General features: G+C 43.2%; 2 protein-coding genes across 3 annotated transcripts in view; one reads left to right on the top strand and one right to left on the bottom strand.

The window, feature by feature from the left end:
- The window catches only part of NXT2 (nuclear transport factor 2 like export factor 2), a 75,193-nt gene extending 70,511 nt beyond the window's left edge, over positions 1 to 4,682 (top strand). For both annotated transcript variants that reach the window (XM_040614189.1, XM_040614190.1), the window contains 3 exons: positions 958 to 1,044; positions 2,364 to 2,508; positions 3,408 to 4,682. In XM_040614189.1, coding sequence (XP_040470123.1) covers positions 1,027 to 1,044; positions 2,364 to 2,508; positions 3,408 to 3,586 — 342 coding nt within the window. In that variant the 5' untranslated portion in view covers positions 958 to 1,026 and the 3' untranslated portion in view covers positions 3,587 to 4,682. The remainder of the gene's footprint in view (positions 1 to 957; positions 1,045 to 2,363; positions 2,509 to 3,407) is intronic.
- Positions 4,683 to 9,410: 4,728 nt separating this feature from the next.
- Positions 9,411 to 9,710, bottom strand: KCNE5 (potassium voltage-gated channel subfamily E regulatory subunit 5). Its single transcript, XM_040614713.1, has one exon. The coding sequence runs from the start codon at positions 9,708 to 9,710 to the stop codon at positions 9,411 to 9,413; it is 300 nt and encodes a 99-aa protein (XP_040470647.1).
- Between the last annotated feature and the right edge of the window lie 5,734 nt (positions 9,711 to 15,444).

Genomic DNA, 15,444 nt, shown 5'->3' with positions numbered 1-15,444 from the left:
GGCCAAGAAAATGTAAGAAGGTAAGTTGTGAAGTATTGATTGAGTTGCAAATATTCAGAACATAATAGTGAAATAGAATAATGATATATGATAATATTTGAAACAAAATACCATAACAGAACCAAATGCAGTTTTATAAATGTACAGACAGAAAGTTTGGAATCTGCTTTCCTGGATGTCACAGGTCAGGGTCTGTGCAACAGGCTGAACATTCTGAACAGTTCAGGTTCTCAGTTCAAGGGCCAAACACCTAAACAAACTGAACAAGTAACTGAATGAGATCACAGTGCAGTGGTGTGACAACAAAGGCTGGCACCTGTGGATGACTAGAAGGAGAGAAATAAAAGGAAAATAATGAGATGTGAGAAGAAGTGTTTGGGTTTTACCTGTGGATGTAGTGCTGGTGTGGTTGATATTGGAATACATCTAATGTTTGTGCATGTTCTCTCTCTCTCATATTTTTGATCTGTATATCCAATTTTGTATTATCACACTTTACATATGTGTATATGTATAGGTGTTTTTAAAAAATGAGACACTGGTGGCATTGTCATTGTGATGAGGTTCTTGCTAATTTTCAGAAATATGCTGAGTAAATCTTCTTCCTTAACTTTTATTTCAGAACAGCTATCACAAATATTTTCATGGAATACTTGCACGTTCACACCACTTGCAGCCAGCTGTAGCCCATTTTTCAATGTAAATAGTTAAAATTTAAATACAATAAATATATAAACATTCAAAATAGATCCTAAAATTGTCACCTGGCTGAAAACTGGTACCTCCTGAAAGTAGAAAAGGAGTTTGGAATAAATTTGAACATTGTTTGACATCATCTTTCAGTGATGATGGAAAATACCAACCAAAGTGACTTGCTGGAGAAATAGTGTAGATGACTAGGCTGCATAAAATTGCCTAACTTTAAGTAATTTGGTATGGTTTTTTTTTTCTCTCCAGGATTTCAAAACCTATGTGGATCAAGCTTGTAGAGCTGCAGATGAATTTGTCAACATTTATTATGAGACAATGGATAAAAGAAGAAGGGTATGTAGAGATTTTGACGATAGTTAGAACAGTTGTATGCATTTTTTGCTTGCTTTTCCAAGTAGCATTACACTTAAAAGCACCTGAAAGTTGGTTATTGTGTATTGTATTGGCCAAGTTGAGACCTCTGTTCCTCTTAGATTGCCCTGTAGGAGACTTCATGTTACTGTGTGGCACTGTTGTAAAAGGGGGCCCTTTTAAAAAGTGCTTTAGACTTCTTCGTGGTAATAGTTCAGTTAGTGTCCAGCTGCGTTTTACACGTACAGGAATTGGTCAGTACAGGCAGATAAAAACTTGCTTTCTCTGTCTCTGAGGTCAGGATTTAGCTTATTTTTTTCAGAACAGAAGTTACCACTTCTGTTTCTGGGTGTATTGTGGGAGTGCCTGAGGGTGAAGTGGAAACTACTCCGTCTGGCTCTGAAAGTGTTCATGAACCGTGTTGATGTATTGTCATATCAGGTATTTGCACCAAAAGAGAGCTGTGGAGACTGTTCTTTGGAATTTTAGATGTATTCTGATGGTAATTTAATTAATAACTTTTAGATTATGTGAAAATATCAGCAGTTGCACGTTACTTCATAGTCATTTTGCACGTAAGTAGGTTAGGCAGAGATGTATCAATGGTTTGAAGGAGAGTTGGGCAGTTACTCAACTGTTACGAACTCATACTGCTTAGGAAACATTTGAGAAGCTCTGATCTACTGCTGCAGGTAACTGCCCTATTTACTTGCTTTTTTAACTAGCGTTGCACTTGAAAGCACCTGAGAGTTGGTTAGCATGTATTGTACCGGCCAAGTTGAGACCTCTGTTCCTCTTAGACTGCCCTGTAGAGGATTTTATGTTACTGTGCAGCATTGTTGGAAGAGGACCGCTCTTCCTGGCCTTGTTCACTACTTTTTTTTTACCTGAAATTACACTTCCCTGCCATAAGCTGTTGTGTGCACACATCCCTAAAAAAAAAAAAAAAAAAAAAAAGTCAGCAATAATCTTATTCTGGAAAGGTAGCACTAGCCTTTTGTCAGCAACTAGTTCAGTTCTACCAGTAGCTTTGTTAAAGGAATCTCATCACTATTTAAATTTGGAGGTGTATGAGTCACTATGTAACTTACAAAGGAGAATATTGTTTCAGTTAGTTTTAATTCTTGGTCAGGAGCACTAATGGTTAAAAGGAGCTAATATTTTAGGAGGGCATTTTATCTATCAAAGTAACAGAAGAAATCAATCATTCACAGCATAAGGATGCAAAGAATAGTTTTGTATGTTGTCCATTGTATGTGTTTACACATTTTCCCTGAATATGTGTTTTTGTAATCACACAGGCTTTGACAAGACTTTATTTGGACAAAGCAACACTAGTTTGGAATGGTAATGCAGTGTCTGGGCAAGAAGAACTGAATAAATTTTTTGAAATGTTGCCATCTAGTGAATTCCAGGTTAATGTTTTGGACTGCCAGCCTGTTCACGGTAAGCTTGTATTACAATTTACTTATTTTTCAGTCTTTTTATAACTGTTGAAAGTGAACTGCAATTATAATAGCCCTTAATATTTCTTTTGGAACAAGCTTAGAGAAAATACTTCGGGTTGAAATGTCAAGTTGTGTATAAATAAGGCACAAATCAAGAGATGCAGCAACTCCACACTTCTTATGTCTGGGAAAATATGTTAAGGACTCTTTTGTTCAGATCATGTTCAGATGTGATGTATTTTCATGTATTGAAAAAGTCTGGCTTATCAGGTTATGTTGTCCTTGACAATGTCTAGGAGTCAAGAGACCTCTACTGTAGCCTCTGATACTGACCTACAGTATAATGTGGAACAAATCATTAACCTGTATGTACTTTGATTTCTTTACATCCAGAATACATGTTAAGTTCTTTAGATTTGTGATTAACAACTGCTAAAGAAAGGCTTACATAATTGAGAAGTTAATAAGTTACTTCTGATGGATATTTTGGGAATACAAGTAAGGAAAAAAACCTGTGGTCAAGCATGCTTGCTTTGCTCTGCTGTGAAAAAGATAGAGTCTAATAGTGTGTATGCAACTTGCTAAATAGAAATATATATATGTGTACATCTCAAAGAGTGAGAGCTTATTCTAAGAAAAAACTCAGGTGTTTGTTATAGTACTGTAAAATGAACATGAGAGGAAAATAGAAAAGTCATTAAAAAGTCATGTTGGCGAGTGAATACACCGTTGTCTGTATAGAAGTGATGCAACAAAACTGTACTTTCTGTGACTGTGTAACCAACTGTTAGACATAACTTGTATGACCAGAACTGAATTAAACTTCTGTGTACACTTCTTACATCTTTACCTTTTAGTCTCTGAGTTGCTTTCTTTATACTTTTTCTCCTTGTGAAGAGCAAGCTACTCAAGGCCAGACAACAGTCCTCGTGGTGACAAGTGGGACAGTAAAATTTGATGGTGACAAGCAGCGCTACTTCAATCAGAATTTCTTGCTGACGGCGCAAGCCACACCTACCAACACAGTATGGAAGATCGCCAGTGACTGTTTCCGTTTCCAGGACTGGGCCAGTTAGTGAGGACTGGCTCCGGGAAGTGACCCCTCTCACTGGACATGTTGAAGAAGTTAGCTGTACGGATATTTGTTCTCCACACATGGGAAACGTTCTTTGTGTTGCATCTGTCATTATGGAAGATCTACGGATGTTTCAGGGTCGATCCCAATGACCACGGGTTTAGTAGTAAACAATATTAAAGTGTGAGAGGTTGCTTCTGTTAGTTGACTAATAAAGTGCTGAAGGCAGTGAGCTGTGTCAGAATCGTTCCCAAAATGCCTTACAGGCAGCTATGCTGCCACTTCCAAATGTCTTGTATCTAATGCTGAAACTGCTATTTGAACACAAAATCCTCTTAGTGTACAATTCTGACCAAATGTGTAATTTTTTCAACTTGAAAAGGTGTGTTTTTACAGTAGCATCTTCCTTCTCTTCAAGAAGATGCTTGTGGCATGTAGGTAGAATTTTGAAAGCTACCTACTCTTGATTGTTAGAGACTAGGACAGATTGACTGTATTTTCTACTCTTTGTGAAAGTAGCAAATATAGCTCCCAAGTGTGTCATCTCTCAAATAATCCATTGGAAGGCTAATGTTGCCTTCTCTGTTAGGAAAGGACTAAAAAATCTCATCAAGTTTCCTTTTGGCTTGAGCTTCTCAGACTTTTGTTGCCATTAGTTTACACCGATTCGTATGTAGGGCATGCTAAATGATTCAGAGCTCCTGTGCCAGCAACTCTTGTCATGTGCATGTGAAGGACTTCAAACTGCTTATTTTTCTTTAGAAGTCTTACAGTGCAAGAAATGGGTCAATTACATCACTTCTGTTTGTTTTAACTGCTAATTCTGTTGCTATGAAGTTTGGGCTATTTTCCCCATATTCAGTCTGCAAGTTTTGAATCCTTAGTGTCTTTTTCAGGAAACATTGTGGTAAAAAAGTGGCACTGAAAGTGAGTATTACTGTGAAGCCTTCAATTTTTCTCTCCGGTACTGTTACTCGGAACAGGTGCTTTGATTATTTTCAACTTAGAAGAACAACTCTGAACATAAATACTGTCATCCTCTCATGCAGATTTTTGCTGTAATGTTCATGTTCTTTTTAAATATTACTTTTAATTGATTCTGGGGTTTTTTGCGTCTTGCTTTATATTTGCAGTTCAAAGCTTTCAGCTGCTTTAAAATAGTTTTCGAGTCCTGCAGGTCTTGAAAGTTAAGACTGTCCATCTTGGGAACTTGAAGAGCGAATCTGGTATCAGTAGATTTGTTTGAAACTGGTACGTTTCTATTTTAAGCTGAGTGGGGAAAAAATAATCAAAATTTAGCTATATATGTAGAGTACGCTTGCTTGTAACTGAAAATACATGAGGGCAACTTTAACTCTGACCTTAATACATGTTGCAAGGACAGCAGCGACCCCAATACAAAAGCAGTTATTACTGCAGCTTACTTGTTTTTATGACTTAAATCGGGAAAACTGTGAAAATGAGCAATATCTAACTTGTATAAAACATCTTAAAACCTCTGTAGTTTGTGATACACATAATGGGATGTTAAAGTGAAATGAGTGGGTTTATCACCTATTAAGGCGCTCTTTTTAGATCAGTAAGTTAGAATTAGTAACCTAAGAGGGTCCCCCATGGAGTCTCGGCCAAGTCGCGACAATCACACCAATATGGCTACATGCCGTGTTCACTTTATTAAATAAACAGGTCATATTTATAACTTAAACTGACCGCTCACCTGACTTTACACACAGGTGATTGGATAAAAGTCTCTGGGCCACGTGGGGTCCATGTCGCTGATCGTTGGGCATGCTGCAGGTACCTGATCAGAGTGTGCTGATGAGAGTGTGTTGATTTCGCGGTTCCCGGGACTTGCTCTGCACCTGGCTTCTTGTTTGTGCACAGCTTGTTTTCCTTCTCCCACTGCTTGTTCCCAGGACAATTTAAAACTGCTCTGCAGCTTCAACTAACAGGCCTGGGTTGTCCAACCCAGACAATGGTAACATGTGTCCTCGGTCCCTTAAAAATCCCTCTACATATCCCCCTTTTTCTTTTTGGACAACCCGTGTCTGTTTCACAATAGATGTTAAACCTTTAATCAAACAAGAAAATAAACAGCTAAAAACTAAAAACGTTACAACAATGGTTATAACAAAGCGTGTTCCTTCCATCAACAACGTCTTCAACCAACCTGTTATCCCCAGTCCTCTCAACCATTCATCAAAGGGAGTGTCATCAGCAAGAATATGCTTCGTGTTTCCCTGCAGTTGTGACAACTTCTTGTGCATAGATATGGAATGATTGGAAAGGTTCATACAACACATCCCTTCAAAATCCTCACAACTGTGTCCATGTGCTAATAGCAAAAAATCTATTGCAGCTCTATTTTGTAATGTAGCATGCCTAACACTATCTACATCAAGCAATAACGAACTTAAAATCTGTGATGTAAGATGAAATTGTTTCTCTCCCCAGCATGCTAACCTTCGTATATTCTTAGCATTTAATGCAGCCATTGACCGCTACCCTCAGGACAAAACTATCCAACCAATTCTTCATCCACTGAACAGCATATCCATCAAATCCTTATCTTGTCAATTCAGAGGGAAGGATGTTGTGGGGGACCATGTCAAAGGCCTTACAGAAATCCAGACAGATGACAGCTGTAGCTCTTCCCTTGTCCACTGATGTAGTCACGCCATCATAGAAGGCCCCTGGGTCGGTCAGGCAGACGTGCCCTCGGTGAAGCTGTGCTGGCTGTGGGGAATCACCTCCCTGCCCTCCACGTGCCTTGGCACAGCTTCGAGAAGTATCTGTTCCATGACCTTCCCAGGCACAGCGGTGGCCTGGCGGGTGGGTGGGTCCAGGGGCCTCCTTTCCACCCGCTCTAAAAATGGGTGCAGCGTTTCCCTCCTGCCAGCCACCGGGGACTTCACCTGACTGCCACGACTCTTCAGGTGTCACGGAGAGCGGCTTGGCAGGTACATCAGCCAGGTCCGTCAGGACTCTGGGATGCTTCTTGTCAGGTCCCATAGGCTTATGTATGTTCAGATTCCTCAGGTGGTCACAAATCTGATCTTCTCTTACCGTGCGAGGGACTCTGCCCCCCCAGTCCCTGTCTTGTGGTCCATCCGCTCCAGAGGTGTGGGAAGAGAGGCTGCCAGTGAAGACAGAGGCGAAAAGGTTGTTGAGTACTTAAGTCTTCTCATCCGCTGTTACTGTTTGCCAGTCATGTCATCGGCATACGCTTTCTTTGACCTTCCTTTTCTGGCTGACATACCATAGAAGCCCTTTTTATTACTCCTGGTGTTCCTTGCCAAGTTCAGCTCCAGCCACACCTTGGCCTTCCTGACCCCATCCCTACACAACCAGCCAGCGTCCCTATACAGAATTCTGAAAAATTACCTGCTAGAGACACCACGAATATTATAATGTGTGAAGTGAATAAACACACTTTATTTTAAATCAGCTTTATTTTTAAATCATATAGCCAATTGTATTTGTGTATTTAAGTATTTGTAGATGCATATCATATCTAAGCCTGTCTGCATATATGGTGTATATCTTGTTCCAGCCTGAGCCACAGTTAATGCACGATGGTGTTATCTTATTTAAGCATCTGGTTGAACTGTAACTGTAAGAATAGATGGACTGATGTAAATCACAAATTACTACAGTTCACCGAGACCTTGTGGTTCTTTCAGGTATGGAAAGGTACAGATAGAACAGCAGATAATTAGAATTGGATGTTTTGTTAGTTAGTTGGCAGGAGGTCTTGTGCTTTCTGTAGTTGTGAACTGTGTAAGGAAGGGTAAACTTTTTTGCAAGGGCAGCCCCTCTTTTTCAGTAGGGCCTAAATACAGTATGTTGCAAATGCTTTGCATTTCGGAGGTAGAAGAGAAACGTGTTATTAAGATAACTAATCTGTGGTATTAGCTGGACGTTGACTCAGAGGGACTGCCAGAACCTTCTTTCAGAGTTGTCTATAGGATGAAGCAATAGAAAGCAGTTAGCAACCAGCTGACATGAAATAAAGCGTTAAGCACATATTTTAGTGTCCAGTCATTGAAGCTTTAATGTCTACAAATCTCATACTCAGAAAACTGTAACAGTCATTCCCCTGTTCTTGTCTCATGTAGCTGAGTTCAGTGGGAGCAGTTAGTACTGCAGTTCCTGAATGCTTTCTAAGCTGTTAGTGCGTAATGCCTCTTAAGAGGCCAGAGTCCTGTTCATGGGCAGTGGTTGGGCAGAAAAAGAGAAGTTAGTTACTGAGACAGGTTAAATAAAAAGTTTTGGGCATGCATAATGATTCCCTCTTTCTTATAGGTGGAAACTTTGGTTGTGGTCAGCTTAATTCTGATTGTGCTGAAGGAAACATTCACAGGAAATCTTCCAGGCGGGCTGATACAGCTTTTTGGTTATCTCAGTGTGAAAGTTCCTTGGATGGTCAGCTTCTGCAGCTTAAAATACGTATCTGTGTGTGTGTGTGTATATAAATATATATATTGCTTATGGCTCTTCAAAAAGTGCAGGTTGAAGTGAGCACTTGCATTTTGCAGAGACACTGTCTGAATCCTTGCAGATGGAGGTAGCTGACTGGAACTTTTACTGTGGTCTCACTACTTGATAGGGGATTTTAAGAATATTGGCTGTTTGCTGGTTTCTCTGACATCCTTTTTCCACACGGTGCTAACTACTACATTTTCTTTGCTGAACTAAAGATTTCACATACATCTACTGACATAGTGCTGGCACATAGTACTGTTCATACACTTCCATTGAAATTGTTTCAGGAGCTTGAATTTTTTTTCCCCTCCCCATACTTTTTGATTATTAAAATGTACTCACAAGGTACTGTTTGATATCTAATGATACTTTGCCATTTGTTCTGTGGATATTGCAGTATTTTTCTACAGTTGACAAAGCTGACTCGGTAACTGCTAGTCCTCTCAAGGATTATTTTTTTTTTTAAGCTCATCACTTCAGGTATTCAGTTTGCAATGATTCCCCACAAAAAACAGTAGAGAGCGCAAGATGCAGTAGTTGCCAAATATAAGATGATAGTTTTGCTGGAAAGAACATGCATAAGCATTAAGAAATCTAAGTCTAGAACATAAAAATCTCACCTCCTTCAAAGTTAAGGTCAAAGCTTTGTTTTCCTGCAGTGTGGTTTGGATAAAATCCAGACAGTCATTTGGATTATGTAGCACAGCATTCCTAGTGAAGGTGCTTCTTCCTTGGAACTGTTCATTAATCTATATCGGAGAAAAACCCCACCCAAAGCCCAAACCAAGAAATGATAGAGTATTAACATGGCTAGAACATCTGAAACCACCTTTGCCTGCCGTTTTTTTTTTGTAGAAAGCATATGCTGTATGTTGTTTTAATCTTGAGATTTAACTTGTACAGAGACATTCTTGAATTACGCATCTCTCGTGGGCATGAGGATGTTACTGATGGCTTTAAAAGTTACCGTGCATCGGTAAAGCCTCAGCGCTAAGATGCGGAGCTGTTGCTTTCCTGATGGGAACAACTTCGGTTTCGAAGCTCTTTTCGTTTTGATAAATACTTTCACGTAAAGCGAAACAATCTTGCTTCAACAGAATGAGACCTGACCCTTCCTGCCCATCGTACCTGCTGTGCAGCGACAGAAGGGCACGCAACCCAGCGGCAGAGCTGCTTTTCATGGCGTGAAACGCAGCCGCAGCGCCGCGGGGTGCGGGACAACCCGGTGTTAAAGACGAAGATGTCAAACCAAGACCTAAAGGTGACCGAGGAGCGCGGTGTTTATTGCAGAAGAGCAGTACAAAGCGGCCCGGATCCATCCCGCCCGCCGCCCCCCGCGCTCAGACCAGCCGCTGCCCCGCGGCGGGGCCGCCCCCCTCGGCCGGCTGGCCCGGGCCGCCGCGGCCCCAGTCGCGCTGGATGTAAAGGTGGTAGGGGTCGTGCTTGGACTCCAGCTTGCGGGAGCGGGTGTAGGCCAGGATGAGCCCCCCGGCCAGGCAGCCGTAGAAGACCATGATGAGCAGGATGTAGAGCGAGGCGTCGCCCCCCGCCCCCGCGCTGGCGTTGCGGCCGGAGCCGCGCAGGTCCCGCAGCAGCGCGCTGAGCAGCGCCGGCAGCCGCCGCGGCTCGCTGCAGTTCATGGCCGCGCTGCCCCTCGGGACCCCCGGGGCTCTGCCGCCGCCCCGGAGGCTCTGCCGCCGCCCCGCCGCCGCCGGAGCTCGAGCTGGAGCGCCCGGGGCAGCCTGGCGCTGTCAGTGCTGGGAGCGCAGGCGCTGGAGCCCTGCAAGGATTGAGTTCAGCTAAAGCGATTTGGGCAACAAATCCAAGGGCTGACCCTCTGCCTGAGGGGTGGCAGCCGCAGCCACACCGGCCGGGGGCAGGGCTGGGCTTTCCCCTTACCTGCATGAAATCCAGCCCACGTTGCTGCCTTCCAGGTGTCGGGAGCGGCTAATGCCGCATCCTCACAGTGCCAAACGTCGTTCGAACGCGCGCTGCCACGCTAGAAGGGGTAAAATAATCTGAATTCTCTTTGAAAAGCGCAGCTGGAGGAAAGCAGTCATGTGGAAAACAGCTGAGCAGTCTTCAGGCCTGTGCCCCTGGGAACAGGTCCTGCGCAGGTGAGGGTGCTGAGCCCTGCTGAGCACCCGCGGGGCTCCCGCGCCCTCTGGGAGGGAGCAGGCAGAGAGCAGAGGGAAATCTCCGTTTCAGCCGGAGCACGGTGCAAACGGAGATCCTTTTACGGGCTCTAGCGTGAAAATAAATGCTTGGGAAAATGCAGGTCCCCCAAAATAAAGCGAGGAAGGAGCTGATCCTTGTTCCCTGAGCTTTGGCAGCTTACCGGCCCTGCTGCGGGGCTCTTTGCAGCAAAGCCCGCGGGCACCGGAGCCCTGCCCGGGGAGCTGCGTGAGACCCGTGCGGGAGCTGGCACCCAGCACCCCTGGCACAGCTGCCCAGGCCCTGGGCTCACGGAGCCGGGGGCTGGTGAGGGGCGTCTAACAGGGAAAAGCAAGGAAAGGTGGTGGGGTAGGAGCTTGAGCAGCAGCAGCTGTGGTGGTCAGATACCCAGGGGTGGAATTAATTGAAGTCATTAAAACAATTGGTAAGTAGCGGAGGGTCTGTTCCTTGAGCAGAAAGGCTTGGAGGGGGCTGTACGTTAGCAGGCTGGGTTCTGGGCTGTCCCCAGTGTGGCTGTGCTGGAGAGGGTCCTGAGGCTGCAGCAGACAGGCAAGTATTCTTCATTATTTTTTTTTCCTCCTTACAAAGCTCTGTGCTTTGTGGTGGTTTTTTATGGTGTTTTTTTAAAACTCTATGAATGCTCTGAGGGCCTCAGATTTTCCCTGTTCTCAGGTTATCTGGTAACTTTTTAAATTCCATTGTCATTGTGTTTATAGGTGAATGTGGCAGTTGTACGTGTTATAGATTCACAATCTCTCCAGCATGTAGAGTCATTTTAATAGTGTGATTCCTTTGCCTGTTTCCAGGAGGTGGCTAGTCCCATTTTTGTGTTCTGTCCCATTTTCCTCTCATTGCTTACAGGTAAAAAGGATGCATTTTAACAGACCAGAGTGAGTGCCTGTCTGTAAGGGCAGCTGGAAAGGCAATGGTGTGGTATTGACTTGGGCTTTTCTGCTTAAACAGCATTAGGCAGGAGTCCACCCTGCTGGGTTGAGTTTTGAAAAAATAGCAGCTGGAAAACCTTCCTTAACGCTTGTCTTCTAGTCTTTAAGTTGCTCTAGAAGAAACGCTAGTGAAATGGGATGTTTCTGCAACAAGATATTCTCCCTCTTTTTTGTTCTGGCCCCCCACAAAAGTGACACAATTCATTATTTCTTGTTTCAACATCAGCAAAATACAACTGAGAAACCCTCTGGTTTAAGGATAGAATTTCTGCTGCCCTCCTCCACCCTCAGTGGAACTTACAGACTACAGGGTACGAATGAGAAATTGCTCCCTAGTCAGTAAGACATCTTTCTGCCGTGCATATGGGTAGGGATTTTTCTCTTTTGAGTCCTTCCACAAATTCCTCTCTCTTAAGCCAAGTTCTTGGCTCGGAAATGTTGCAGGCGTGTTGCTTTTTCACGATCTACAGGTGACCTATTGAAAGTGTATTGGTGGCTAGACAATGGAAATAAAACAGAAACTACAGTAGGTCATAGTTTTTACTAGTCAGAAGGGCTGAATATCCATTTAGTATCTCCAGAGAGCCAAGAAATGGTCTAATGGCATTTTCTTCACCCAGTGCCAGGTTTTAATTTGCTTTTCTGCAGTATGTTTTTTGTTGGTGTGAACAATTTTCTTGGCATCTTTCCTCTGAAAGTAAGGATTCTGCTTGTCAATTAATGCTTAGAGTGGGCTGTATGTAGGTTAAAACTGAGTCAGACTGGCTCGTTACAAATTCAGCTTGGGTTGGGGTGTAGCATTTGATTGCAGAGCTCCTTAAGTGTCACCATCACCACCTGTGCATTTCCACTTCTCACAGCAATATCATTATGCTGCTGCAAGTGTTCAGAGCAGAAATCCAGGTTTTAAAAATAACAAGGAAAAAAAGTCACAAGGTGAGAGTTACACCGTTATGTAAGAGGCAGGTATGTTCTGGAAGGCAGTGAAGTTAGAGGAAGTAGTTATCCTCCGCTCTGCAGGGTGCACGGGGTGGGTATCTGTCCTGCTTTGGGCTGGGATAGTTAATTTTCTCCTTAGTAGCTAGTACAGTGCTGTGGTTGGGATTTAGTGTGATAATGATGTTGATTGCACACTGATGTTTCAGTTGTTGCTAAGTAATGTTTGCTCTAAATCGAGGCCTTTTCAAGTTTCCCATGCTCTGCCAGTGAGGAGGGGCATGAGAAGTAGGAAGGGAGCAGAGCCAGGACACCAGATGACATTGTGCTCAGCAATACAAGTCTGGGAGGAAGATGATGTTTGGAGCGATGGCGTTTGTCTTCCCAAGTAATTGTCACGTGTGACGGAGCCCCGCTGTCCTGGGGATGGGCGAACACCTGCCTGCCCCTGGGAAGCAGGGAACGAACGCCTTGCTTGGCTTTGCTTGTGCACGTGGCCTTGGCTTTACCCGTTGAACTGTCCTTATCTCAACCCGTGAGTTTCCTCACTTTTAACCTTCTGATTCCCTTCCCCCATCTGGGGGGGTGTAGTGACTGAGCGGCTGTGGGGGGGCTTAGTCGCTGGCTGGGGTTAAACCACGACAGTATCATGTTTTGAACACAGGGACAGAGTGGCCCTGGTTAAATGACACCAATTAAATTTCATAAAAACAGGCTCATCGGGAAAGATTGTGTTTGCTTAGACTCGAAAGACAGAAAGTAAAGTAGGGCAGGCGGCTGTAGAGAACAGTGAGCCATTCTTCGTGTTCGCTCCCCGGGGGAGCGCCATAAGTAATAAGCTGATCGGTATCCAACAGGAAAAGTTTAGGTTAGATACGATGTTGTCTAGAACAAATAAAAGCCCAAGCAACGCTTCCCAGGGCTGGGACTTTGTAAGTGCTGGAACGCTGTGTGGACTCAGTACCCGAAGTCACAGTTGGAGGGGGTGATGGTGCCAGGCAATGCAAACAGTTGGAAGTTCTCATGCTAGGGCTACCTTTCTTCTTAAGCCGGCTCAACAGTGCAATAGGCCCGTTAGGAGGAGTCCAACGCCGTTTCAGATTATGAAGTGCTACATTACTTCCCCCACCTTATCTGTGTGTTAAAAAAGTAAAAACTTGTATTTTTTTGCCGTAGCATTTTAATGATATGAGGTCATGTCTTACAGGGATAGGTACTCATGTTCAGGGTCTGCATTTCCAGAAATAATGGGGATAGTGTGGATGTGGTGGTCGTGCTTCTGTAATAGAAAACACGCGAGGGTAAACGCAGAAATAAATGTGTGTAACAGAGCGACTTCTGGCATTTCTGTTAATACTCATCATTAACCAGGTTATCAGTATTTCAAAATGGGAGAACAAGTGAAAAATGCAATAGGTGGTTTGGGGTTGGCCTTCGGGGGCTTTTTTTGGCTTTAAAAGTGTAGGTGAGGACTCTTAAGGATCAGACACTGTGCCCAGAGCTCTGTTTGTCTCATTTAATTAGCACTGTCCTAATGTCACAACTATATACTTGCAACTAAAGAGTTTAGGACACATTACCTGTGATAATCAGCTTCACTAAAACACTTGGTCAATATAGAATAGAACTGATTTTCTTCAAAAACATGTCTCTTACCAGTGACGGTGTAGCAAGATTCTAGATACTACAGCTCCCAGTAGCAAAGCAATAGTGCAGACAACACCCCATTTCTGTTGAAACTCATTCAATTGAAATTATGTAAAAGTGACAGGCCAACAAGAACTGTATTTAATACAGGCAGCCCTATTCCTCCATGGCTGATGCAATCCTGTCATGTTAAAAAAAAAAAAAGCCATCAATAATCTACTTTGTAGCAGTGCTGAGTTAACTGGAAATGCATTTTGTTTATTAATCCAGGTAAGTTCACGCTTTTTTTTACTTTATGTGCTCAATTCCATCTAAGCAGTGACTGCAAGTTTTACTGATTGTACTTTATAAATCATCTTTGTGGTATCTTACGCAAAAGAAGCACAAGATTTGTTATTTTTGAGCTTCTAATGTTTAAATTTTAGCCTGCAAAGGGGAAATCTATGTACATGAGAGTAAATCAAGCTTAGCCATTAGGGCAGGCTCAGTAAAAAAGTAAGCGCAAAACAAAAACCATAAAAACCCACCCCAAATCCCCCCACCAATACCAAATACATAACGAGAATTCATTTTTCTGTTGCCTGTAAGTGCAGCACACCACTAATTTATCATTAGAATGCAATGTCATTATTTGAAACTGCCATTCTGGGATGTGATAGAATTAGCTTTTGGGTCTGTTTGGTTGTTTTTGGGTTTCATGACTGAAAATTAGTGACCCATGTTCTCAACTCTTACCTGGCAGGCACTCACAGTATCACCTTATGCTCAAAGTTCTCAGAAGTTATAAAGGGCGCTAAAATTGTATCGGGTTGGTTAAACACCACCTCACCTGCTCTTAAGGGAGTAACTTACTGCTTTCTCAGTTTGGGGGGTTGGTTTTTTTCCTTTCAAACCATTTAATGACACCTGTTATGTGCCACAGTACTGTTGCATTACGTACAGGAACCAGGTCTCCTCTTCCAGCCCCCACCCAAGGTTCTGTGTCAAAGCTGTCCCCAAAAGATGTTTAACCTTCGTTGACTGAGGCTCTGAAGCCTTTCAATGGCAGAAATCTTGAGCCACTAGTTCCGTAGTTAGGCAGGAACTGTGTTCAAGCTCTGTGTTTCTTTTCAAATGTCGGATTGCAAATGCCACTTAAAACTACCTCCTCTTCCACTGGTGACAGCTCTTTTGTGCCTTTGTTAGGGTAGCGCTGGGTGTAGGTCAAGGTTAATAATCTTTTGCCGTGTGCCATTCTCCTTCAGGCCAGCTACACTCGTCAATAATCTTCCTTCATACGTTAAGCCGACTAGTCCCAGTTACTGGTTATACTCTGGCTTTCTCTAGATATCCCATGTTTTTTGACCTAAATATAATCTTGTATCAGACGTGCCCAAACAGGATTTTGTTTCTCTTTGAACTTTTTTCTCAGACTTGGGAGGATTATTTTGAATTCTGAACCTGCTTTCTGAAGAAGTTGCGGCTACTCTGAGCTTTCTGGAACACTGACATTTAGTAAATGAACCTCTCCCTCACACTTCAGTCCCGCAGTGGATGTCCTTTTCAGTCGAGCCCAGGGTATCATCTGTAAACACGACACAATAGTTTTGAGGCCATAGTCTATCACTTCATCTGCATCCTAGTTCCCTATTTTTAATGGTGAGAAGGACATCCCTGCGCATTGTTTCGTTCC

The sequence above is a fragment of the Falco naumanni genome, chromosome 14 (genome assembly GCF_017639655.2).
Source record: "Falco naumanni isolate bFalNau1 chromosome 14, bFalNau1.pat, whole genome shotgun sequence".
Taxonomy (NCBI): Eukaryota; Metazoa; Chordata; class Aves; order Falconiformes; family Falconidae; genus Falco; species Falco naumanni.
This window is presented reverse-complemented; position numbering and strand designations above follow the sequence as displayed.

Excerpts from the sequence above, each read along its gene's own strand:
- KCNE5 (XM_040614713.1), bottom strand. The coding sequence starts at position 9,710 with ATGAACTGCAGCGAGCCGCGGCGGCTGCCGGCGCTGCTCAGCGCGCTG.